Raw genomic sequence first — 25754 nt, 5'->3', positions numbered from 1 at the left:
TTGTTTTTTGACCCTCCTGTGTACAAACTAGATTAGTCATATTTCTTGGTTGACAGTATATTCTTATCATTTATCATTGGTCCACGCATGGCTAGTTTTATTTAGTTCGGTAGTTATTCCTATTTATCATATGTACTTGCAAGTCACCCAAACACAAGCTATAACACAAGCTATAACCTTTCAACTAACTATATAATCCTCTCTATGGGGGAGAATCAATCATTCTCCCACCTTTTCCCCACTCAAAGTCATAATCATCCCCAAACCTGTGTTTATCATCCCTTTTCTTTTTACATGCAATTTTATTGATGCTGTATGAGTTCTTAAACATATAGATTTATATGTTACTGAGCTTTGACTTTCTGAAATAAACATGCTATATATAATCTTTCGAGACTTAACTTTTTTCGCTTGACATTATATTGCTAAGATTCATCCTAATTGTTACATGCTTCTATGTCATTTGATCTTTATTACAACCCTATAAAATAGGTATATCATCCACATTTGTTTAAGATGAAGTTGAGGCTCAGAGAAGCTGATGAGCAAGCACAGGTACACACAGCTAGAAAGTAGTAGAAGCAATATTCAAAGCTGAAGCTCTTAACTAATATGCTGCACTGCCTTTTCCATTCTATATTGTTGGTTATCTATATTATATCTCTACCTATACCCATCCTATTCACATCCGCTGTAATGTGTGTGTATATGTGTATATATTATATATATGTGTTATATATAATGTCAGCAGGAAACCCAGGTTATAGAATATGAAAGAATTAGATCTATCTTACAGTTTATGAGTCCTTATACTCTGGTAGAGAAATATGAACATATTCATATAATTTCAAAAGTTTTAGTCCTTTAACATTCAGAATATACAAGCAGGCAGTGTCTTAGGAAAAGCATCGACAGTACAGCAGCATGCGTGTGTGCTCGTGTCCACACACAAGCCCATGCATTCTCCGAAGTATGTCTTAGAATAACATCCTTATTTCATTTAATTTCATATACTAAAAAGGCAAATGCATGGGCACTGTTTAAGTAAGTCCTTACTCCACACCTTATAACTGTGTACCAGAGGCCATGGAAACTGGATCACTCTCTCAGGATGCCATTACAGCCAAGCAGAGTCTCATTAAAAATCAATTCCTCAGGTCCATAAAGCCAGTTTATTTTATCTTCCTGGAGTGCCTGCTGCTAGCAGTTACACAGTTCCATTGTGAGGCAGTCTTGTCTGTTTAGAACATTGCACAAAACAGCTATTTGAGGATTTTCCATTTTTATGTTAAACTTTATAATTTTGCGGTAATTTAAGTTTACAGGGTCTACTTCTCGAGCTTAGAGTATCTTGTTACATGCATTAGAAGTAGCCTTGCCAGTTCTAGGGTCCCACTAATTAAATATTTGCCTTTATAAACTAGATGTTGTCCAATGTAAATGTGCAGGTTTAATTGGGTAGCAGAGGCTCCAGAGCTAAGAAAGTCTGATTTGGTCAATTTCTGCAATTTCTCATACATTGCTGCTTTCCTACTGCTGAGTTGTGTCTATAGCCTTCACTGGTATTAACAGAAAAATCAGGTACTGAATTTGTTCTTTGTAGTGACTTTAATTCAAGTATCTCTAAACATCCTAGAAATCAATATGTAACGGCCAAATTTTATAAATGGGGAGTTGAAAGCACATAGAGATTTAGTGACCTGTACAGGTCACACCCTGAATGAGCAACAGAGGTAGAAGAAATTAGAGAGGCTGCTCTGGCCCCATCTGGAATCTTTTAACTCTCTTGACCCCCTTCGGCGGGCTTAGGGGCTGGCTGATTTCAAAGATCAGTGAACTTTTTGGAAGAGTACTTGGCAGTGAAACATAGAGGCTTGGATTCCTTAGATTTTAGCTATTCCAATGATCAAGCTCAGTTTGCATTTTAGAAGAGTTGGTATGGTTAGTGAAGAGAAGAAAGAGGGAAGAGAAGGGGAGGATGGGCTAGAGTAGGAGTAGGAAGTGGAGTAGGAAGAGGCTCCAAGACCCTGGGACACCTGGGTGGCTTAGTGGTTGAGCGTTAGCCTTTGGCTTAGGTTGTGATCCTGGGGTCCTGGGATCTAGTCCCGCATCGGGATCCCCTCAGGAAGCCATCGGGATCCCCCCAGGAAGCCTGCTTCTCCCTCTGCCTATGTCCCTGCCTCTCTCTGTGTGTCTTTCAGGGATAAATAAATACAATCATTTTTTTTTTTGATAAATAAATACAATCTTTAAAAAAAAAAAAGATCTCCAAGACACCAGGTGTTCCTTCTCCTCCACACATTGGGGACGAAATAAGCATATAATTATTTTGTTGTTGTTGTTTTTATTTTTTATTTTTTTTTTGTTGTTGTTGTTGTTTTTTAAAGGTTACAAGTTGATATTGGAAGGAACCAAGTCTGAAATAAACCTCAATATGATCCTTTACATTTTTTTCAGTGAAAAGTAAGAGGACTCTCCTTTGTTATGAACTCTTGGAATTTTGACAACTGCATTTGTCTTCCAGAAACCATGCCTAGGACACCACTCTCCGAGACGCCTTACGTGGAACCCTATGTCTACAAGACAGTAATTGGTGTTTGAACAACAACAAAAAAGGGTAGGTGTTCAAATAGGTTTACATTGTTTTGCAACACTTGCTCTCCTTCCTGGAGCTTCATAAGCATATTAGCATGTTAAAGGCTCTAGAAATCCAGCAGGAAAGGAACCTTGTTTTAACCTGTCTGACCCTGGATTTTGCCTACACTGTAGCAAAACAATTACATATAGCTTCTCATGAAAATAGAAATAAACTACAGAAGACATTTCAGGAAATGTTCAATCCTTCAATGTTAAAAAAAAAAAATCAGCCCTATGCCTAGTCCACTACACAAATTCCTGAATTCCAAGTTGAAAATTCTACCACCAGAAGGCAACTAATGGTTCAGTCCAAAGCCTCATTCCAAGGAGGAGGAGGCAAGAAATATGAAGTAATTTATCCAAGTCACATGCAGGGACAGAAATTGACCATATCCAGGACCTCCATCTCCCAATGCAATGATTGCCTCTGTCACCACTCCAGCATGCAAAATACCTTTAATATTTCCCTACTCTAAATCATCTGTCAATTTAGAATAATTTTTGTCTGAGTTCAAAAGCACAAAACTGAAATGTTGCCCTGTTGCTGTTCTGTGCTAATATTTGTCTATGATGACACTAGGCTCAAGAGCAGGTACTGAGAGAGAGCGCCAAGATGAGAGGCCCGAAACTTGAAAAGGGGGTGCTTGAAGATGGGGGATGAGTTTGAAGGACTACTAAGGCTTTTAGAAAAATTACAGATCCAAAATGGATGCAGCGCCAGGGGACCTGGGTGGTTCAGTTAGTTAGGCATCTGCTTTTGGCTCAGGTCATGATCCCGGGGTTCTGGGATGGAGCCCGCGGGTCAGGCTTCCTGCTCAACAGACAGCCTGCTTCTCCCTGTTGTCCTAACTCTATATATTTTAAATAAATAAATGAAATCATTCCAGAATGTATGCAGTGCCAAATAGACCCTGATGCTTCATAAAGCAAGCAGGTAAGAAAGTTTTCAAACTCAAGGAACTTTTGAGGGTGGAGTTCATTTTGGGGAAACACTAGTGGGAGAATGGTCCACCAACCTCTGGAGACAGTGGCTTTACTCAGCACTCAGATGGGGGTCCAGAGGGAAGATAGATGGAAGTATCTTTGGAAGGGACAGATAGGAATTGTCTCATAAGAATGTACAACCAGAAACAACTTTGTACGCCTATCTATAAACTTGCTATTCTCCATATGTGTGAACAATTTTGTACTACTGGAGACCTGAAAATTGGCATACAAGAGTCTATGTACTTTAAAAAAATTTTGAACACCCCAAAACCCCCAAACTAATAGGTGTATCTGGGTGGCCCAGTTGGTTAAGGGATTCTTGATTTCAGCTCAGGCCAAGATCTCAGTGTTGTGAGATCAAGCCCCACCTCAGGCTGGGTGTGAAGCCTGCTTAAGATTCTCTCTCTCTCTCCATCTGTCCCTTCCTCTGCATACTCTCCTCCTGCTCTCATTCTCTCTCTCTCTGTCTCTCTCTGTCTCTCTGTCTCTCTGTCTCTCTCTCTCTCTCTCTCCCCCTCCCTCTCTCCCTCTCTTTCTCTCTGGAAAATAAAATGTAAACAATCTGATATTATGAGCTTTTCTGAAATGGAGTCTAGGAAAAGAAGTAAGGGATTAGTGGTAGGGAATAGGAATCACAATTTCTAAAGGAAAAAAACAAAACCAAACCTGATTCCTTACGCCGGGTGGCAGACAGTGGGGATGAAGTGGATCTTTAACCAAGCTGAGTCTAAATTGACTGGGAGGCATTTATTTGGAGCTCTCCTTTGGCAATGTTTTATCACAGTATGATTTCTATTCTTGGCCACGAAAAGAACGGAGGGAGGTGTAATGGAATTGGCTCAGTTTGAGCTCTGACAAGACAGCCACAATAATAGAAGACATCTTTTCCCTATAACTTTGAAAAACATGAAAGAAGATATTGGCTCTGAGTATGTCTGATAGTCTACCTTTATTTCCTGTCAACAGAAATAACTCTGATTTATATTTGGTCATTGCATTCACACGCTCACATACAACTCATACTGAAAGAGCACAGAGACATAATATACAGAGCCGTGATGTCTGTCTACCCAGCATAACTTTCTGGTCCAAAGGAGACCTCAGGGGCCGGGAAGGACACTTCAGTATTCTCACTCTTCTGACACTCTATCCCCCTGTGCATCCTTCCAGGGAGGTATATCACACCGCATCAGATGAGCTACGTGTTGGCTTTGATCTCAGAGCCCTTCACCTACACTCTCTGTGGTCTGGAAGGTTGGTTGGCCGGTATCCAATAACTGTAGTGGGATGCTGAAGGCTGAGGGACTGATCTATCCTGGCAGCTGGCACATTGTTTTATTCTACTAATATTTGGGCACATCGGAGGAGTGAGAGGATTTTTAAAATTCCATTTCCTTCTCAAAATTGATTGATGGTGCAAGCAGTGAAAATTGAGTGAATATGCCTTTTCAGTTAATGTCATCTCATGTCATCTGGTTTTAAATTCAGAAGCATTCTTTCTGTTGCTCTGTTATTAGACTATGTAATTCATTGGATTTAAGATGCCATCAATCATAACGTGTACCATTATTTTATGTACCACTAAGAAAAAAACTGCTGTCAATAAAAATAAACCTAATAATTCCTTACATTTAAATTTGTGTATTTTGCCCCTATTAAAAAGATTCTTTAATACTTCTTTAGATAGATTTTTATTATGTATTATACTTATACAGGCATAAAGAAGGAAAACACATGTAAAATAACTTAAGGTTCTCCTAAAACTTCTGTACAGGGTCCAACTCTTCCAGATCCCGCTGGAGACAGAATCATCAATGTCTATGTTGTACACAATGCAGTGTTTTGTCCCAAAATACAACACTGCAGCACAATGACAACTACATCATGACCATCACCTGGCTGACAGTGAGTTTAAGTGGCACAATTATAAGTTGCTATGGTTAGCTAGAAGCCAGGAACTTGAGGCACATTCTGATTTTAGAGGTGTTAAAATGTGTGTGGGTGGTGGTGGTGGTGGTGGTGGGAGGGAAGGTACATCTTACAATGAAAGAAATATGGTGTGTTTTGGTATCAAAGCAAAGTACAAGATTCAAATATTTCTATCTCTATTTCATGGGTTCAACATCAACCTCAGGAAAGTATGTGAAGTTTAAAATCACCCACATCTTAATTACTGTCTCGGTGTAACCAATTAATAGGATCCTAAGTGAGGATACTTATTTTGCTTTTAGAAAGACTCTGGAAGCTTTCTTCTTGAAAGATGTGGCTATTGGCAAGCTGAGAGGAAATTTCATATAGTTCCTGAGAAAAGTGCCTGCCAATATTTCCTACTCCTTCACTTAAAAAAAAAACTCCACAATTTGTAATATAAAATGACATATTTATGCCTATTGGCAAAGTTATTTGGTGGAAAAGAAAAAAGAATAGTAACAATCTTTTTTGTCTTTTGTACCTAAGCTTACAACAAAGTAGATGACATGTACTTTTCTAACATTCGTGTCAAGATCTTTCCTTAGGGGTGTCTGGGTGGCACCGTTGGTTAAGTGCTAATGCTTGGATTCCGATGGGATCTTGATCTCAGGGGGAGGAGCTCAAGCCCCGCACCAGGCTCTGTGCTCCACAGGGAGTCAGCTTGAGAGTCTCTCTCCCTCTCCCTGCGCCTCCCACTGTGCTCTCTCTCTCTCTCTCTCAAATAAATAAATTAATTAATTAAAAAATTTTTAAAATATTTTATTTATTTATTCATGAGAGACAGGCAGAGGCGAGAAGCAGGCGCCATGCAAGGAGCCCGATGCGGGACCCGATCCCCAGTCTCCAGGATCACGCCCTGGGCGGAAGGTGGCGCTAAACCACTGAGTCACGAGGACTGCCCAATAAATAAATATTTTAAAAAATAATTTTTCCTTTATGACATAGCTCTAAAGTAAACACAGATGTTTTAAGAGACAAAAATTTAAATCAGTAGTAACCACTACAATTAGACTTGAAGACAATATTCTATATTATTTGAATAAAAGTTAAACATGCCAATTTCTTCTTCAGTAGATTAGTTGGGATGTATTAAAACTCATGGAGTTATTATGCAGTTTAAGAGCATTTGTATTTTATTTAATCTCGGGAACTTTAATTTTTGGAACTAATATTTTTTTTTTTTTAATTTTTTTTTATTTATTTATGACAGTCACACAGAGAGAGAGGGGCAGAGACACAGGCAGAGGGAGAAGCAGGCTCCATGCACCGGGAGCCCGACGTGGGATTCGATCCCGGGTCTCCAGGATCGCGCCCTGGGCCAAAGGCAGGCGCCAAACCGCTGCGCCACCCAGGGATCCCTTGGAACTAATATTTCACATGAGCATGCACATCGCATAAAGGCAGACTTTTTTCCCCTTCCCACTTGGGTTAGGTCCAGAGGTAAAGTGTTGGTAATTCTATGTCCTTCCAGCGGAGGGCAGTAGTGCACACCTTTAGAAGCGGGATTCCCATTTCGGATTGGACAGGCGTCCACCTGAGAAACCGTACACCGCGTTCTGTGTCCCAGGAGTCAGGCTCTGATCACAGTCCTTGGCAGGGTCAGCAGGGCCAAGATGAATGGAAGGCAGCATAGTTGAAACCTCGTCTTCACAGTTCTATAAAATGTGTCCCAGCCCTGGGGGGTGCGACACAGGAAAAATGTGAAGCTTTATGACAGGCAAAGGGTCTGGGACCCGAGCCCCGCTGCCTGGCTGACGAGTTCACCTTTGGCAACAGATTCGAGGAAATGTGTTTAAAATGAGACTCATAAAATAAATAAATAAAATAAAATAATAAAATAAAATAAAATAAGACTCATTCCCCTCCCATGATATCTGCATTAAATTAGATTAGGTTAGATTGCATTTCCTCCTGTTTTTTCTGCTCTGATGAAAGACAGTGAGGAGAAGATGTGGAGATTTGAGTCCTGGAGGGGCATCTTCTAATCCCCTCCTAGCACTGCGCAGAGCTTTGCATCCTTCATACAGCATTTGGATCAACTGAGAATGTCAGAGCCCTCAGGATTCCCAGGGACTGACCAGCAGGGGTGCCTCTGTTCCTTGGAACTTTCCATTAAAACACAGTGCTTTGGGCAGTCGTCCACCTAGTGTCATTTTTATGATTCAACTTAAAGAAAATATTACATTGTGAAATTTTTTCCCAAGTTCCTTAATGAGGTAACAAATGCTGAAGAATAACATGTCCTAATACTTGAGTCTATAGAAGCATGGGACACAATAGAGTCTAACGGCATCGTGCAAGTACAGTCTTAGAACCCTGGCCACGGATTTCCATCAGCACAGGGTAAATCCCCCAGGATGTTATTAGTTTCCATTACGTGCACAATTTCGGAAGCAACAGCAAAATGGACACCAGGGTATCCAACCTCCAAGTTTAAGAAAAACAAAATTACCAGTACCTTAGATCCCCCTGTTTGCCTCTCTCTGCTTTCATTTGCTTCCTTCTCTCTTATGGGCAACCACTCTCTTGGATGATAATCTTTTTTTTTTTTTTCATGCTTTTCCTCATTGTCTGAATCTCTTTCTTTTCTGTCCCAATGATCTAGTTGTCTGTCACTGCACTGCAATCACTCTGTGCAAATTCCTGAAGCTTTATTGTTAAGTCTTCCTCTCCAGTAAGTTAAGCAGTATTGTCCCCTCTCCCTCCTAATTTCCCCTTACCACTGTTCTTCATTTCCAGGGATTTCTTGACTAGTCTTGTTTCTTCATAAGATTAGTTTTAATATTCATAGCTAATCGTTATTAATAAAAAACTAAAATAAAAATAGAGGATGAGGCCTTGAGTTCCTTAGTAGATAGCCTCTCAGCCTGATGCACTGACTGACTCACCATTACTATCTGAGCTGCCTGAGGCTAGTTACCTAACCTCTCTGAGCCTCCACTCCCTCATCCGGGACATGCAGATGATGATAGTGTCTATTATCATAGATAGTGTCTATTTCATAGGATCCTGTCCCTGTAGACTTTGAGTAGCTAAGGGAGCTTCTGAAGTCACACCGACCAGAGCTCGCTAGACTCATGGCTGTCTCACACCAAACTGTGTAACCTTGAACTAGTTTATTTTAGCAAAACTCTTGTCTCTACATGCAAAAATGAGGGTAATTGGGGTGGCTGTAAAGATTGAACGAGAAAACCCGGTGACATTACTTAGTGGGTTGTCTGGTACGCTGTAAGTACTTCACAATCTCATTTAAGTGTTTTAACTAGACGTAATTTTAAGAGTGAATTGAGCCTAACGCTAAGACCTCTTTCTACCCTCACTTCTGAGCATCTACAAAATCACTTGCCTGGGAATCCCCAGAGGAGAATCCTGATAGCAGAGGAGTTTGTAAAACCATCTCTTGTGCTCTTGCAGCCTTTCTTTGTTTTCATTGGTTTGAGATATGGGGTGCTGAGGAGGAGAAACTGTTCCTGATTCAGGGCCAAACTCGCCTTCCTAGGCCCTTCCTCTAGTTCCATGGCCTGCTCTGTCAGCTTCGGGCTGACAATGCAAAGCTGTCCCTTAACTTGTTTTCCAGAATCAGAGGAAAGTTTATAATAACAAGATTTTATAGCTGCTGCCCAGTAACATATATTACTTTAAAAAAATAAAAATACCTTTCCCTTATCATGCATTATTCTTTTACATGTACAATTTTCCTGACGTATTGAAGTAATATTCCATGGTTTGCTATGACTTGGAAGTTTATGGCCCTTCTGTGGCAGATCAGACTAAACATAATTCATTCATAGCTACTTAGTGCTCAGGGAAATAAACCCCTGAACTTAAATAACTATGGTGTGACCTCTGTAAAATATTATTTATGGTTTTAAAACTACTATTATGTAGATATCAAGATGTGCCAAATGTTATAAACCAAACATGAGCTGGCAAATGGGACAACTACAATTCCACTTATTTTTGCTTTCCCTTCTGGATATTTCTCTACAAATGCTATTTTCATTTAAGTTGGTTCTGGGGTAATTACCTGGCAGAGGAAAGCAATGTTCATTTACAGTATAGACGTTCACCTCCATAAAGAAGCCCTACAAAAATGTAAACATTCCATTAACTTACTCAGTTTAATAGGAAAGACATTGATTACCTTTGAGTATCAAGTAACTGTCCTCACTATCAATGGACTAAGGTAACCCATCCGCTGTGCATTTTTGCAAATAAGTTTATAGAGGAAGACCTGCTTGCACATTTACGTCACCCAGACGGGAACTCTAAGCTTAGCATGTTTGTGTTGTTAGGAATTTATGTGCCTTCCCAGCACTCCTTCCTTTACATTTTCAGATGTTAGAGTGTCGCATCCACATTTCATTTGTTTCCTTGATTATTTTGAGGCATATTTGAGGAATATTCCTCAACTATATTATAGAAAATCATATGTTCAGTGGTAGCAAAGGAATGGAGTCATTGGTTTCCTCATCATCCTTCAACAAATATTTGAAGACCCACCATGTGCTCGTCACTCAACTTGGCACTGGCAATAATAAAGATAAGTGAGGGAAAAAAAAGTCTCAGCCATCAAAAAACGAACTGTCTTGATATGGAGAAAGATAAGCAAATAAGCAATCTCTAGGCAACACAGTAAGTACTCTGAGAGACGAATAAGCACTGAGGCAAGACTAGGTTGGGAGCAAAGAGTACTTGCAGAGGACTTCACAGAGGACAGAGGCACAGCTTGGTCTTGAGGACGAATGAGGAGGTTTGGGTGGTCAGGTGGAGAAGCAAGACCAGCACGGGTGAAGATGTAAGATGTAAGAATGTTAGGTTCAGGCCTCTTAGATTCATTCATTCAATACGGCTGGAATTTGGTGGGCCCTTGAGGCAAAGGGGGTACAGATTTAGAATGAGGCCAACCTGTAGGCTGTGCACAGATGTGAGGGATTTTAAACCAAGGGGAACGGGATGGGATTTATGTGTTGGTTGGCTTGTTGTGGCTGGGATGTGGAGGATAAACCACCGCCCAGTTAGTAGGCTCCTCTAACTGTCAGATGAGAAATAATAAAAACCTGGGCCAGAGCAGTGACAGAGATACCTGACTCAGTGTACACTTGGGATAATAGAAGCAACAGGATCTGATAACTGTTTGGATGTAAAAGGAAATAGGGAGGAGTCAAGGAATCAGTTCAGATTTTAGGTTTGAGCGATTGAGAGAGATAGAGGGGTCATTTTTGCCCACCAGGACCATTTTTGGAAGAATGCACTTGGAGAAGAGGCCAGTGAATTAGCACTGGCCACAAGCAGCTTATGCTACCTATAGGATATTTAGGTGTGTCCCCTAGGCCCTTGGAAACGTGAGTTTGGATGGAAGGCAGGGTTCAATGCCATCTATGTATGTGATACTCAGTATTGTTTTTAAAGATTTTGGAAAGTGAACATATGAGTTAATTTGTCCCTTTAGGTAAAACTTGAGAATACCATAATGCAATTATTGGCAAATTATGTTAATGTAACATAAGTCTTACTTCCTAAAACCTTTTGGGAAAAGAGTAAAAAGTATTTTACATTCGACCATGATGAATAGGCAGCGTTGCCTCTCCCATTTTGGATTCTTTAATGCAAGTGGTAACTGACATTTACCTATTAAAATCAAAACAAGAATTAAGTCTTCCTTGGAAAATATTTAAGTGGTCCATTTCAATGACTATCATTACCATATCCAGAACTTATGCTTTTGTTTTAGAACACTAGTTAAAGAGAGCTCTGAGGGAAAAAAAAAAAGAGCAAAATAGAAAGGAATATGAGAAAGGAATATATTTCTTCCTCGTCAGTGTTGATGACTTTCTAAAAGCTCATGCATGTTGATGGGTAAGATTAATGAGACCACATAGTGTTAAGCACCTTGGACTTTCAGAACAAAGGCCTTTTAGGAGAACAAAGTATCATTATTAATGACACATCATTTACAGTTTTCATCAGTAATGTAAAGTTTCAGCCACTCTAATGGGAACTTAGTTAAGAGCTCACTGTGAAGGGCAAGGCTATTAGCAAAGGTTCTTGACAGTAATACTTTTCGCTTCTAAGGAAAAAGATAAATCACACTCAAACTGATCAAAAAGACAAGCTGAGGGGTTCAGAAGGAGGTGAGCCACTGCTTACTGAATTTCTCAAAGGCCTTGACACCCATGAGCCTGCTGGTAAGCTCTGCCCTCTGGGATGGGCTCCCTTTGCCGCCAGCCCCTTCCCTGTCTTCTGGACACCTTGCTGGTTCAGAAAAATGTCTCGTGCTCTAAGCCTTGTCTTTCCCTCTTATTCCCTCTCTTTTATCTCTAAGTCTGCAAATAGTCTCTGCTGGGTTTCATCACCTCCAACGTTTTTCTCTGTCCTATGATGAGCTGGTCAGCCAAGTACATGACATAAGGAATGCAGCGTGCTGTACTGACTTAATCTACATGGTGGGAATCATAGCGCCAGGTGGCAAACCAGGAGGGAGGGAAGTGTTTTCTTGAATACATGTTGTTAGTCTTATCGGGGCAATGATTCGCAATGGCTGTATACATAGAGTCAATGCTATTAGCAATTTTTGCAAATTCTTTGCACAAAGGGCTGTTCTCATTTGTAAGATCTCTTCACGAAGGAAGGTAGTGTATTTTTCAGTGAGATTCATGAAGGCCTTCTTAATGAAATTTTAAAAACTACTCTGCTTAATTCTTAGGAAAAAATTGAAGTTTTAAAATCTGTCATCTAAAATCAGTCAGCTATGTTTTAGCTATGGAGGAAAAAAATCTGGGATGCAAAGGAAAAGAAGTGCCTGAAAAAATAAGAGAGAACTTACGATCATTATAGTCAGTGATGACTTAAAACCAACAGCATATAAGGAATTGATTACATTGCAGCTTTACCAATAACTTTGAGAACTTGCTCAAGGTTGTTGAGATCTTCAATGACAGGAAAAGAGCAACAGATTTAAAGTGCGGCAGAAAGAGTTGTGGTTATACATTGTGAAGGTAACATGTTTGCTACTAACAGAAATCCCAGATTATTATTCTGCCTCTGATTTTTAATGATCGCAGTTGGCAAATTGTTTGTTTAGTTGATTTGATCCTGAAGATACCTGGAGTCTTTCCTGTTATGTTATTGTTTTGGGAATCCCCACCGACCACATTTGTTTCTCTTTTGTTTGTGGTTTAGTTAACAAGGTAGATCAAAGCGCATTTCCAGTCTAGTTGTTGAGGTTCAATCGCTTCTGTCTCATTCCAGAAGACACAGTTCTAGCTAGGGGCATTCACTAGACAACATGAAATTTTAAGCCCAACCGGAATCCTGAGATACCAAACAAAATGCTACAGCGCAGGGATCACAGGAAAATGCTTCATATTTTTGTTTGTAAAGTTTTTGAGGCTTTGTAGTCCAAAATACCCAACAAATAATTGCAATTTAGAATTTGAGTAAAATGCAGAAATGGTGAAGACTGCTACAATAACATTCTTTAATAAATTTTCAGTTTTTTTAATTGACTGCATTTTACCAAATTCAAGTAATAGTTGAAGATTATCTAATTCATATTACTGTTTATGTTCATGTAAGTTCAAATTCTGTCTTAGGAAGTTAACAGTGAAAGACTGAGTTCACTGTGAGCCTTATTTTGAAAGATATTTTCATCCTGTAATAAAAACCTGCTAATAACAAATAAAGTGGTTGGTACCGTTTGTGACTTTAAGAGCATAGTTCAAAAGAATTAAGCAAACATGATAACAAAGGTAAGACAAACATAACCTTTATTCTCTTTGAGAAGCCCAGAGAACAGGGCCTGGAACCACATTCATTGATTGAATCAGAATACCTTAAATTTTGTAGTCTCGTTAAAAATTTTATAGCAACGGACTAAATATTGTAAAAAGGATAGCAAAATACATGGTTGTTCTCAGCCACACAGTAAAAAGTAGTAAATTCTCTTATTGAACATAAAGACAGCTAGGCTAGTAAGCTACTTGATCAAACATTCATAATAAATAAAAATTATCCACATACACATAACGATCAGATTTTCATAGCCTAAAATCACAATATACAATCTGACAATGAAATTGTGTTGCACTCAGAAAGTGAGAAGCCAGTACACCAGAGTCACCAAAATATTTTTTGGTTTCTGTAAAATAGTGGGGCAGGGTATTAACTCACAATATCTTCAAAAGGTCTGAGACAGGTCACTGATCGTGCATGCTGTTCATCAATTATTAATTTTCAAAAACTAGAATAGAGTACAATAACATTAATGTAAATTATTCAATGCCATTCGATATTCTTTGGCTACTAAAAAAAAAAATACCTCAATGTCTTGTACTACGGTACAGGCATGAGCAAAATCAGTAGTAACTGGAAAACAGTTGTAAAAGAGAGCAGATACTGGGCGGTTCCAACAGAATACCAGGTAATTGTTTACTTTCAGGAAATAAAACTGGTTAAGATAATATTTCCAAGGGTTTTTGTTTTGCTTTGCCATAAAAAGGAGGTGATTTTTTAAAAACCTAGAAATTTTAGAAATAAGTCAGAGAAAGACAAATATCATATGATCTCACTCATATGTGGAATTTAAGAAACAAAACAGAGGATCATAGGGGAAGGCAGGGAAAAGTAAAACAAGACGAAATCAGAGAGGTAGCCAACCATAAGAGATACTCTTAATCATAAGAAAAAAACTGAGGATTGCTGGAGGGGAAGTGAGCGGGGAGATGGGGTAACTGGGTGATGGACATTTAGGGAGGGCACTTGATGGAATGAGCACTGGGTGTTAGATGCAACCCATGAATCACTAAATTCTACCTCTGAAACTAATTTAAAAAAATCTATTGCTTAGAATAACTTTACATACAATGGGGTAATTTTAGGGTAGTCAGACTATAAGATTATCTTTAAGTTTAAAATAATTCTTAAGATTCTAGATAACATACGACTATATTCCTTAGCATTTGTTAGCATCCTTCGTTTGAGAACACAGATTTAAAAAAAAGTTTTCTTAGACTCTAGGGCAATTGTATGCATAAAGGAAAACTTTTTTCTCTAAGCATAAAAAATAATTTAGATGACAAGAAGGGCTGAGTCAGTAGTCAGGAGACACAAAGACTTTAGGGAAATCATTTTCCCTCGAAGACCCCTTCCATTTATCTAATTATCAAGTTAAAACCCTGACTCCAAGCTGTGCAAAGTGATTTGGCATTTTCAAGTTTCTATACCGTACTTGGCAAACTGTTTTGGGTTGTTTTTTTTTTTTTTTCCACTTTAACCCTCCAATATTAAATACATTGATACAAACCCTGTCCTGCAAATCCGTATGCCAGATTTCTAGAGATAGCAAGTTTTGTCCCCACTCATTCCACAAATGATGGAGAGCTTTCTAGGTTGCAGGCAGGATGTTGGACAAAACTTGCAACATTGTATCACTGCCCCTGGGAACAAATCGCTACCTGAAAAGCGGGATGCAGGTCACTGTTTCAGGCCCAATCTCAGACACAGGAAGAAAACATCCAGTGTTGTACTTGCTCCCTCCCTGGTTCAGGACAGTGATTCCCGAATTGGAGGGAATACAGGAGGAATCTCCAGACAGGCTTGTTAAAACACAGCTTCGGGGAGGTGGGGGGGGGGGGGTGTCTCTCACTCCAGCCTTGTCTTGTGGGAATCTGTGTCCAATTATTGGAGTCTTACAAGCCCACTTACAATCTTGTGACTTAAAACTCACCAAATATATTCTCTCCCACCCCTCCGCACCTCGGCAAGTTATTTGTGGGCTTCACTCTCTCCCCGACATCCCTTCCCCCACCCCCGCCCCCTCAAGAAAAGCACTGTGTTGTAGTGATAAGAGTGAAGAGTCAGAATCAGGAGCCAATGAAGGGCGGCGTGACCTTGCATGGGTTATTTAAGGTCTCTGGGTCTCAGGCTCTTCATCAGGAAAGAGGTGAACAGGAATCTCTACCGTCCCTTCCACGCCCCAACGCCGCGGGCTCTCGGAGCCCAAGGTCAACTGGAGAGACCGTGAAGGTGGGGAGGATGGGTAACGGCGGTCTCGTGTAATTCCTCCCTCGGGCCCCCGCGTCACAACGGGAGGAGAAGCGAGGCGAGGCTGGAATTGGGGTTTGGAATTGGAGTCGACGTGGGTTAGCCCGAGAAGCTTGCAGGGGACTTCCGGCAGGTCGCAGGGAGGGCGCCCCGAGTCACTCCTCATCCTCGTCCTCGTCGTTCTGGTCCTGGTAGCGAATGTAGACGACCAGCATGACAAAGCCCACGAGGATGCAGAGGGAGCCGACGGCCAGGTAGGCGATGCCCAGGAACGGGTTCTTGCCCCCCATCCACGAGATGTTGCTGAGGACCACGAGCTTGCGGCCGCCGAAGGCGCGCACCGGGTAGTTGTAGGCGATGTTGACCGCGTAGGAGCCGCGCGGCAGCCCCGCGGAGTAGTTGCCCTGGCGGATGCGCGCGTACAGCTTGCGGAACGTGGGCAGCGCCGCCGTGCGCATCCACACCACGAAGTCCTGGTTGACGAAGCCGGTGTTGTTCGGGTCCGGGCTCAGCGCGTACACCGGCCTGGGCCAGTTGGGCGGCGGCGCGGTGCCGTGGAAGGCCAGCGCCAGGCTGCCGTTCACCGGCGGCGGGTTGCGGAACTTGACGTGGCAGTCGGTCCACCAGGCGATGCCGGTGCGGTCGAGCGGCACCTCGACGTACGGGCCGCCGGCGCGGCGCTGGTGCCACAGCGAGAAGGAGTCGTTGAAGAGGCTGTTGGCGATGGCGCCGCACGGCGCGATGGGCAGGCCGGAGGCGCGGCGCTGGTAGGGGGCGCACTCGTTGGCCGGGTGGCGCAGCGCGCTCGGCAGCCCGCTCAGCTGCGCGTCGTCGCGGGACACGCTGTAGCGCCGGTTGTTCTGGTAGAAGTTGGTGAGCTCGTAGTAGAGGTACACGGGCCCCGGGAAGAGCTCCGGCAGCGAGAAGTGCCAGGCGCACGAGCAGGGCGGCGGCGGCGCGCGGCCCCGGTCGGCCAGGGCGCACGCCGAGCAGCCGCCGGGGCCCGCGGTGCCCGTGTAGTCGTACTCGAGTTCCTTGATGCCGTTGGAGGAGTAGAAGAGGCCCAGGCCCAGGCCGATGAAGGCCAGGCCGGCGCAGAAGAAGAGCGGCAGCGCGATGCTGGCCGACAGCAGCGGCTGCCAGGCGGGGAGGCGCTGCTGCGTGAACGCGGTGTTGTCGGGCTGGTGGGCGCCCCGGGCCGCGGCGCTCCAGGTCATGGCGGCGGCGGCGGGCGGCGGGGCGGCGGGACGGCGGGCGGGCGGCCTGGAGCTCGCAGTCGGCCAGGCGGGGGCGCCGCCCCTCCGCGCAGGGCGAGCGGGGGGCGGGGGGCTGCTCCCGGCTCGAGCTTCCGCCGGCGCAGGTGAGCTGGGGGGGAGGGGGCGGCCCCCGCACAGGTGAGTGCGAGTGGAGGTGACCCGCTGCCTCCGTTCCGCGTCGGCGCAGGTGCCCCGGGCCGGCCCCGCCCCCTGCTGGTCCTCGGCGGCCGCGCCCCGCCTCTCGAGAGGTGCGCGGGGCGGGCCCTGGTTCCTCACCTGGCGAGCCCGAGGCGCGCCTCTCCTCCCCGCCCGGGTGGGCCGGGCAGGCAGCTCCTCCTCCCCGCCGAGGTGGGTGGCGGCCCCACGCCGCCTCTGAGCGCTCACGCCTGGCTCAGGTACCACCTTCGCTTCCGCCTTCCGAGTGAGCGGAGGGCCGGGCCCGTCTTCCCTGAGCTCGGAGGAGCCGCAGCCTCCAGCGCAAAGTCCGCTGAGGGCTTGCGCCCTGGCTCCTGGACACTCGAAGATTTCAGGTTATTAACCCTCCTTTATCGGAGGAGGTGGGGGCCGGGGGGAGTGACTCTCCACCCTCTTGTCTTTGTAGGTTAACTTAAGGACCCCCTTTCCGTCATCTTTTAACCACAAATTGTAAGGCTGAGAGATTACCCTATGGTAAACCTGTTATTCAAGCCCTGCATCAAATTCTAGCATTTTTTTTTTTAAACGAAAGCAATTTTCCGGTCAGGGGTGACCATCTAGCTGCAAAGCTAAGAAAAGTGGACAGTTCTCTAAAAATAAAATGACTCTTTAAAAAGAGAATCGAAGACTACAAGCGGTTCAGAGCCTTGTTGGAAAAACCACGCAAGGGTAAAAATGCACTGGACTACCTGTGATTTCCTTTTCTTTTCAGATTCTTTGCCTGATTGGAGAAAGGCCTAATCCAGGGTCCCCCAAAGACCTACCTGCTATCCACAGTCGAGGACTTTGGGAATGTTTGGCCTAGGGAGGTCAACTACAAGGATTTATAAGACTTGCTGTAAAGAGAAAGAGAACCCAAATTAGCTCTGGAACATTGCTTGGGATTCTGGCTTTCATGTACAATATACATACGGAAGTATTGGGCCATTTCAGCTTTGTGCTAAATTCTCCCTGGGTATTGAGGAGTTCCTGCCTCTCATCCAGCTCATAAAATGCAAATAACTATTTTTTTACATTACACTTTTGTACAATCTAGAACAATAAATATATTGCATTCAGTGGGTTGTTGGTCAGAACCCACTGAAAATTGCAAAGTTAACATTCTTGCAAAATTCAACAACAGGGTTTTTAAAAGCATCTCCCAAGTGTTCAGCCCTATGCTAAGTACTGTAGAAGACAGAAGAGAATTAGACCAAAAAGGACCCTTGACCTCAAGGCATTTGCAGTCTGACAGGGGATATATTACTTCCAACTAAGAGAGAATCAAAATAGCCAATGGACAGCATGTAGCTAAGTACCAAATTGTACTTCACAAGAATGATACTAAAAATTAAAGAGTGATATTATTTTAATAGTGAAAAATTCGAGATCCCTGGGTGGCTCAGCGGTTTAGTGCCTGCCTTCGGCCTAGAGCGTGATTCTGGAGTCCCGAGATCGAGTCCCACATCGGGCTCCCCGCGTGGAGCCTGCTTCTCCCTCTGCCTGTGTCTCTGCCTCTCACTCTCTCTGTGTCTCTCATGAATAAATAAATAAAATCTTTTTAAAAAATAGTGAAAATTTCATTATCTTATTAAATGGAATAATTGCTGATTGGAGGCTTTAGCTGTTGGAGATCACTTGAGGGAGAGCCAGATGACTTGACTTCCACTTCCCTCATGTCTAATCGTACCCCAAGGGAGGAAATTCCAACATTGTCAACAAGTTCCTATAGTCTGATCCAGTCTCCACTACACCTTTTCTTCAGTAAGATAAAAGAACAGTTTTCTGTATTATTATGGTTGCGTTCCATCTCCACTTCCATCATCAAATCATCAGTCAGCTTAACAGTACACAAAACTAGTCTCTGGGAAGAAATTCAGTCCTCAAAACTTAATCTAGCAGATTTTAAGTCTAACAATTGCCAAGCCACCACTCCCCTAAAAGCTGAGAGCCTTTCCAGCTCTACCTTCCCTGAATGGAAGGCAACAGTGTATTTATTCTGATAATTAAGGTAACACCAGAGGGTCCCAAAAAGTCCAGAAAAGAGAATATTTCAAGACAGGGAATGGTCAACAATGGTGAAATGCAGTTGAGGGTTCAAGTGAGATAAGAAATGAAAAGGAGTCACTGCATTTGACTTTTGTGGGGACAGTTTAGGTGTTGGAGTGGGAGGAGTCAGACTGTACCAGGTGAGGGAAAGGGGAAGTGGAGACAGGGTAGAACTATTCTTTAGAAATGTGGAGGTGGGGAGGAAGAAGAAAGGCAAGTGGTGGTCGTTTAGAAGAGTATGTATTTCAAAGGAAAGGCTTCTCTAGAGATGATAGACTAGTGTTTATTCTGAGGGGAAAAGATAATAGTTCAGGCAAGTTACAGATGGGTGATACTGGATGGTATAAAGGCAGGAGCAGGCAGTGGGTCTAGAGAACAGGAGCAGGGTCACCTCCCCTCAGAAACTGGATGACATGGAGTGAGGATGGATGCAGAATGCAACTGGTCTTTGGGCTCAGCTCAAGGGAAGATAGTTTTGATTTAATAGTTTCTTCTGTGTGCCAAAATGCAAGGTCATCTCCAAAGGAAAGAGTGAGAGGAGGGGGAGAGGGAACTGCCCAGGGACACATGAAAGGATTGCTGAGTGGCTTTGTCTAGGGCAGTCCCACCATCCGGAGAGAGAAGGCAAATGATTGAACATTGAACATGACCAGTGGATGGAGGTCTTCAGGGCAGGTGAATTGGAAAGATAAAGGTTCAAGATAGTGCTGTTCTTGGGGCAGGGGTGACTAAGGCGATATACCTTAGTATGTAAGCTGAATGGCAAAGAAAATGAAACCAAGCTGATGGATCAAAAAACATAGAGACCAGGGACTGGTAGTCCTAATGATGTTAATGAGCAGGTGGCACGGAAGCTGGGAGGGAAAAAGTGCTGGTATAAGATGGGACGTTAAAGATTTTGGAGGTGGAGCCATGCTGAGATCCAGGTATATATTCTATTTCCTCCATCAGCTTGTAAGTTCTGAGAGGTCAAGGATTGAGAGACATCATTATATCCCTCAGAATACATTGTATAATGAGGGTTCTGAGCTTGTGTCTTTCATTTGATTAAACATGTTGTCATGGAGCATTAAAGGACACTTGGATCATGTCACCTCTTCTCAGTACCAGTAAAGTGAAAAAATGAGCTCATTCTAAATAGTTCTTTACTTATTATGAAGAGAACTCAAAGTGAAAGAAAAAAGGCAGTCTAAATCACACTACTCTCAAAATTACCTCATTTCCCCCTTTTGTCTTCCAGATTTTAGCCATATAAATATTTTCTGATTAGTGGAATAATATAAAAATATAATTATTATCATTCTACTTATTAAGTTACCTCCTTTTGGATTAAGGAATAAAATATTTTCCATGTTTCTTTGTGGTCTTCATAAATTTTTAAATGGTCCCCAAATCCATGGATCTACCACATTTAACTACTCTTCTATTGTTGGGCATGTAGATTATTTTCAGTTTTTCAGTATTCCAAAGATTATGGTAGTGGATATCTTTCTGCCTATAACCTTTCCTTTTCAGCCATAAATTTCTAAAAGTAGGAAAGGGGCTTTCTTTAAAATACATACTGCTAAAATCTCTGACACTGCCACAGTAATGTGAAATTTGTTATGTTCACCAAACTTTGCCAACAAAATCAACTGTTAACCACAGAATATATTTAGTCTATGCTCATAGGCTACCAACTACTAGGAAAAGCAGTATACAATAGGGCAAACAAGCTGCTTGATGTTTTGTTTTTGTTTTTGTTTTTGCTGCTTCATGTTAAGGAAGTCCAAGTTCTACTCCAGTTCCTCGGGAATAACTGACCTTGGTCAGATTGTTTAACTACCCTGGTCTCCTGATTGCTTACCTGTATGAGTATGTTTGCCAGAATTATAGTGAATATCTCTTTCAATGGAAAGATTTCTCTTCCTGGTCATCTCAAGAGGTGTCTTTCATACCAACTATAGTTTTATAGTTAGCTTTTATTGAGAATCTGTGGGCCACTCTGTAAGTGCTTTATATACATTATCTTGTCTAATTCACACCACAAACCTAGGTGGGAAGTACTGTTCTTTAAACCCATTGAGCTGATGCACAACTAAGATTTAGGCTAAGGAAATGGAGGCGGCTGACCAAATTCTCGTGGAAGTAAATGGGAGGTCAGGAAGTCAAAGGCCAGCTTAATTCTAGCGTCATCCATTTCTCAACCACTATGCTATAATGTCTGGGCATACTTCCTCTTAGAAGAACCCAACATAGTTTAACATTGAACCAGTTTTTAGTACTGTAGATCTTATACCCCAGAACATATGAATTGTCTTATTTTGTTTAATAAAAGTTTTTGTTTTCAAACCATCCTTTGTTTAGCGTGCCTATTTCTCCTACTAAAGTTAAAGTAACCTCACTTGTCTATATTCAGTTTTTGCGCTTACTTCATGTAATTAATTCATGACTATATATCTTACCACAATGGAGCCAAGATTTTTAATTGGTGTTCCCTTACATAAGTTTATGCTACCCAGGATTGTTGCCTATTACTCTGCCCATGGGGCAGCTTTTATTTGAAAGGAATCAAATTAAATTGCTTCATAAAATTACAGCATATGTTCAGAAAAGTTTTAAAAAATTCACTGTGCCTGCACTTCATTTTTCATTAAAAACTGTATTCAGCAGACTTCCTGTTTCAAAAATTATGAGTTGGTACCCCCTAGTGGAAGAGGCACAGCAGCTAAGGTTAACTACTGTTAAAAGCACTGGAAGTACAGCTCCTTGCTGCTGTGTGTTGGTTCTCTTTTGCACTCACCTATTAAATTTTTTAAAATATTTTATCCATTTATTCATGAGAGACAGAGAGAGGCAGAGCCACAGGCAGAGGGAGAAGCAGGCTTCCCGCAGGGAGTCTGATGCAGGACTTGATCCCAGGACCTCAGGATCATGACCCAAACCAAAGGCAGATGCTCAACCACCGAGCCACCCAGGCACCCTTGTCACTAACTTATTGAGAAACAGTGGAGGTTAGTTGTGAGCAGAGCTGTAGGGAGCAGTATGGGGTGGGAAATGGGAATGAGATGACACTAGGTCTTAAGCAGCATTGACTTTAAGCATGGGATGGCCATGGTAAAAGATGGTGGATAAACCAGCCAGGATGGGATTGAACTTGACTTGTGTGCTTGGTGAGTAAGAGGAGAAAGACCCAAAATTTGCAGAGCACAAGATGGGTGACAGAATTGAGACAGAGTGGTAGGAAGAGCTCTGGAACTAGAGGAGTTCAATCAAAACTGGAATCGAATTATCCAGTATGAAAGATGAAAGGGGGGTATATCCCAGGGTGAGGACTGAAGGAAGGAGGAGGCACCAAAGCAGAGCAGTGTCTGTGGAACCAGCAAATCTGTTGAGGTGGCTAGAGGCCACCCTTTTCTGCCATCCCCCTGTCCCTGAGGGGGTGAAACTCACTGGTTTCAGGATGGCCTTACTGAGGACTAGAATATACGTACTGGCTTTCCCTTACACACCGTGACAATATCTATTTGAAACTTTAGGAATCCCTCACTTATGCATCAGGAATCAATAGCTAAGCACTTAAAATTTGTCAAAGAGTTACCAGACTGTGAAATGAAATAAAGTAGATGCCTGTTGCCACGAGAGGGCAAAGCCATGTGTCCTAATGTCCATAAGCCAGGGAGGGAGGGCTGACAGTTTAGGAAAACTGGCGATGCCTAAGGGAAAGATGTTTTTAGATGCTCTTCCCTGTTGGATAGCATCAATAAACTGAATGAACATACTTTGAATTCCCTTATCCAGCTCACTGATTCAAATGTTTAAATACTTTGGCCCAGCACCCTGGGAACCTGTACTTGTCATGTGTGCTGATCAATATTGACTTGTTAATATTCATTCTGGAAAGTGTATATCCTTGGAGGGTCACAGGGGCCCCTGGCCTTTCTCTCTAAATAGGAAATCTGAATTTGTATTGGTTGTGTTTTAAAGTTTTAGTTTTCTTTCTGTAGGAAAAGTATTGTGAGGATGGCTGCATTGTGTCAAATTCTAAACCAAAGTTTGAGACTTTAAAGGGACCAGGATCCTAGATGACACCTTATTCAGTGGTTTCCAAATTGGCCTAGTAGGTAAATCACTGGGGGAGGGGGCAGTGTTAAAAATACACATTCCATCTGCCTTTTGCCACTAAATCACAATCTCCAGGGGCTGGTGCCCAGAAAGCTTACTCAGAGCAACCTGATGATCACCTATCTTGGGGAGCCACTAATCTATTCTGGCCTCATAATCCATCTGGGGAATTCTCTTTGATCTTAGTAAGGATTTCTGTGATGCAAGGAACAGAAACCCAAGCCAGCTTTGGGGAGGCTATTGTTCAGAGATGAGGAATCTCGCACAAGGAAGGAACTGAAGGAAATAGATCTGGCTCTCACGTGAGTAGAAAATCATCAGGCAGGCAGTCCTTCTCTCTGCATTGTTTGTCACTGCTTCTCTCTGCACTTTAGCGGGCCACCTTCTTCAGCAAGTCTCTTAGTTTTGGTCCTCCATGTCTTGGGCTTTGCATGGCTTTGGGTTGCCACAACTCTGGTACTTAGTACCAGTGCTGGATCATTTTACAGCTCCTCCTGGCTCCAGCATACATGTTCTTTAGTTCAAGGAAGACTCTGGGTGAGGTCAGGGGTCCAGCCCTGGTTCAGTCTATTGTGACGGGGGTGGAGAAAGGTCCCATGACACAACAAATGATTGCCTACATTCACCTCCTCAGTAAAAATTGAAGGGACTCTTCCAAAAGAGGGGAAGTGCGGTCTGGCTAAGCACTCAAAGGGTGTCTACTATACCTTTGTAACTTCCCAGCGAGGGGATCATTCAGGCTCTGCTTGAGCACTTCTTGAGACAAGGAACTCACCAGTTTGTGAGTCCTTTTCCAGTTCTGAGTACTGAACAGCTTCTTTGGTAATGACCATTGTGTAGTCTCAGTTCATTCTCTGCAATAATACAGAATAAACTTATTCCTTACTCCTTAAGAATCTGAAGATGTCAATCATGTTGATCTCAAGATTTTTATTTCCACACTATACATGCTTAGTACCTTGTCATGGTCCTCTCTGGTTCTAGACTCTCTCATTCTGGTCTTCATCCTTTGCACATGAGTTGGTATATGTTCTCATTAAAGAATTTGCTTTCTTAAAAATTGTAATTTAAAGGATTGAGAGTAGCTTTAAAATATACAATAGAATGACATATAAAAATACTTCAAAGCAAACATGTGAAGGCGAAAGGAATATATTTTGTAAAACAAGCAGGAGCTGGAAGAGAAATTGGTTCCGCAAGCACCTGCCATGAAAGCCTGTAGCTTGCTCAGGATGGTGTGCAAGATTACCTCTTAAGCTTTCTAGTGGCCAGCGCAAACAAGGTGATGAATCACTACATTCATGAGAGAAAAAACAAACCATTAGCCCAGAAGAATTTAAATGATTTCTGGTGCAAAAACAGGAAACATTTTCTCCTTGGGGTTCTCCCAGAGAAGATGTTATAAAACCAGGTAAACAATATCTTTAACAATATCCTTGAAGTAAATATTGTAGTCACTTCCTAGGACTATTTCTTACAACATCTGCCAAAAAGAGATATAATGGTGTTTGGTGAAAGCATAATTCAGTGAAGCCATTCTAGGGAGGCTCTGTGATCCAAACTGGGTGTGCCACTCTGGTTCTTTGCCCCAATGTTTGTGGTGGGTGTTAGGATCTAGCAATGGTTTTCAAGCTGTGCTCTGAGGGTCCCATCAGTGGTGGGACTTTGAGCTTCTCACCTCTTCCCCACATCCCATTCTCTGATTCTAGGATTCTGGAAAGGAATGATTTGAAGGATTCTATGGTTAAAAAAGAAATTGGAAATGGGTGCACTGCTATCCCTCAGGTAATCTACCCTAGATGAAGTTCATTTCCCAAAGTTTTCAATAGTCATGGAGCAGTGGTGATTCCCAAGATTAAACATCCTGATCAGTTCCTAAAACACAGAACCTCTGTGTTGCTAGTTAAACTCAGAGCCATATGTTTTAATAATCAAACAAGCTAGGGAGGGATTGACAACTTCTTATTAAATCTGAGGTGCCTAACAAGGACATATGGTGGACAGAAGGCCACTGCACCTCCACTTGGAGGTGGCTGAGGACAGGACCGTCTGTTAGTACTCAGATACTTAAGAACTGATTTGGTGTTTGCTCTAACAAGATGATACAGTATAGCCTCAATAATTTTAGCCTGAAAAATATCTCTTCTAACCAAACATCCATTTTATCCATAAGCAACTCTGAGGAACTTACTCATAGAATATCTAGTTTTTTATACTGAGAAGCATATGCATAAGTTTAAAAATGTAATATGTATAAAACTAGAAAGCTGATGATTTTGGATTCAGAGCAACTTGTTTTTCTTTGTGAAAATACTATATAGGATCCACTCTGTTTTGATGCTATTCTCGTTCTTGATACTAAGGAAAACCCGGCATTGATGTGCCAGAGAAAGCCCACCTCTCTATTCCTTGCAATTGGAATAGGTGCTATTTCTGACCCATCAATGACTGTTATTCCTGACCTTGAAACACAGTGGCATGAAGTGCAGGTTCCTAATAAGCCCTGTGACTGAGTGTGGGAATGGGCCTTGA

At 42.5% G+C, this 25754-nt stretch overlaps 2 protein-coding genes across 2 annotated transcripts in view; one reads left to right on the top strand and one right to left on the bottom strand.

Annotated features, from left to right (window-relative positions):
• Positions 1-13347: 13347 nt before the first annotated feature.
• TMEM30B (transmembrane protein 30B) lies at positions 13348-16986 on the bottom strand. The gene has a single exon (XM_041758256.1). It carries the CDS (start codon positions 16854-16856, stop codon positions 15795-15797), a length of 1062 nt encoding a protein of 353 aa, XP_041614190.1. The 5' UTR covers positions 16857-16986; the 3' UTR covers positions 13348-15794.
• PRKCH (protein kinase C eta) overlaps positions 15778-25754 on the top strand; it is a 260369-nt gene continuing 250392 nt past the window's right edge. Inside the window, exon 1 of the mRNA XM_041758255.1 lies at positions 15778-15893. The gene's annotated coding sequence lies outside the window, so the exon portion shown is untranslated. The remainder of the gene's footprint in view (positions 15894-25754) is intronic.

Source organism: Vulpes lagopus, chromosome 6 (assembly GCF_018345385.1).
Source record: "Vulpes lagopus strain Blue_001 chromosome 6, ASM1834538v1, whole genome shotgun sequence".
Classification (NCBI taxonomy): Eukaryota; Metazoa; Chordata; class Mammalia; order Carnivora; family Canidae; genus Vulpes; species Vulpes lagopus.
Note: the sequence above shows the minus strand (reverse complement) of the source record. Positions and strands in the feature narration are given on the sequence as shown.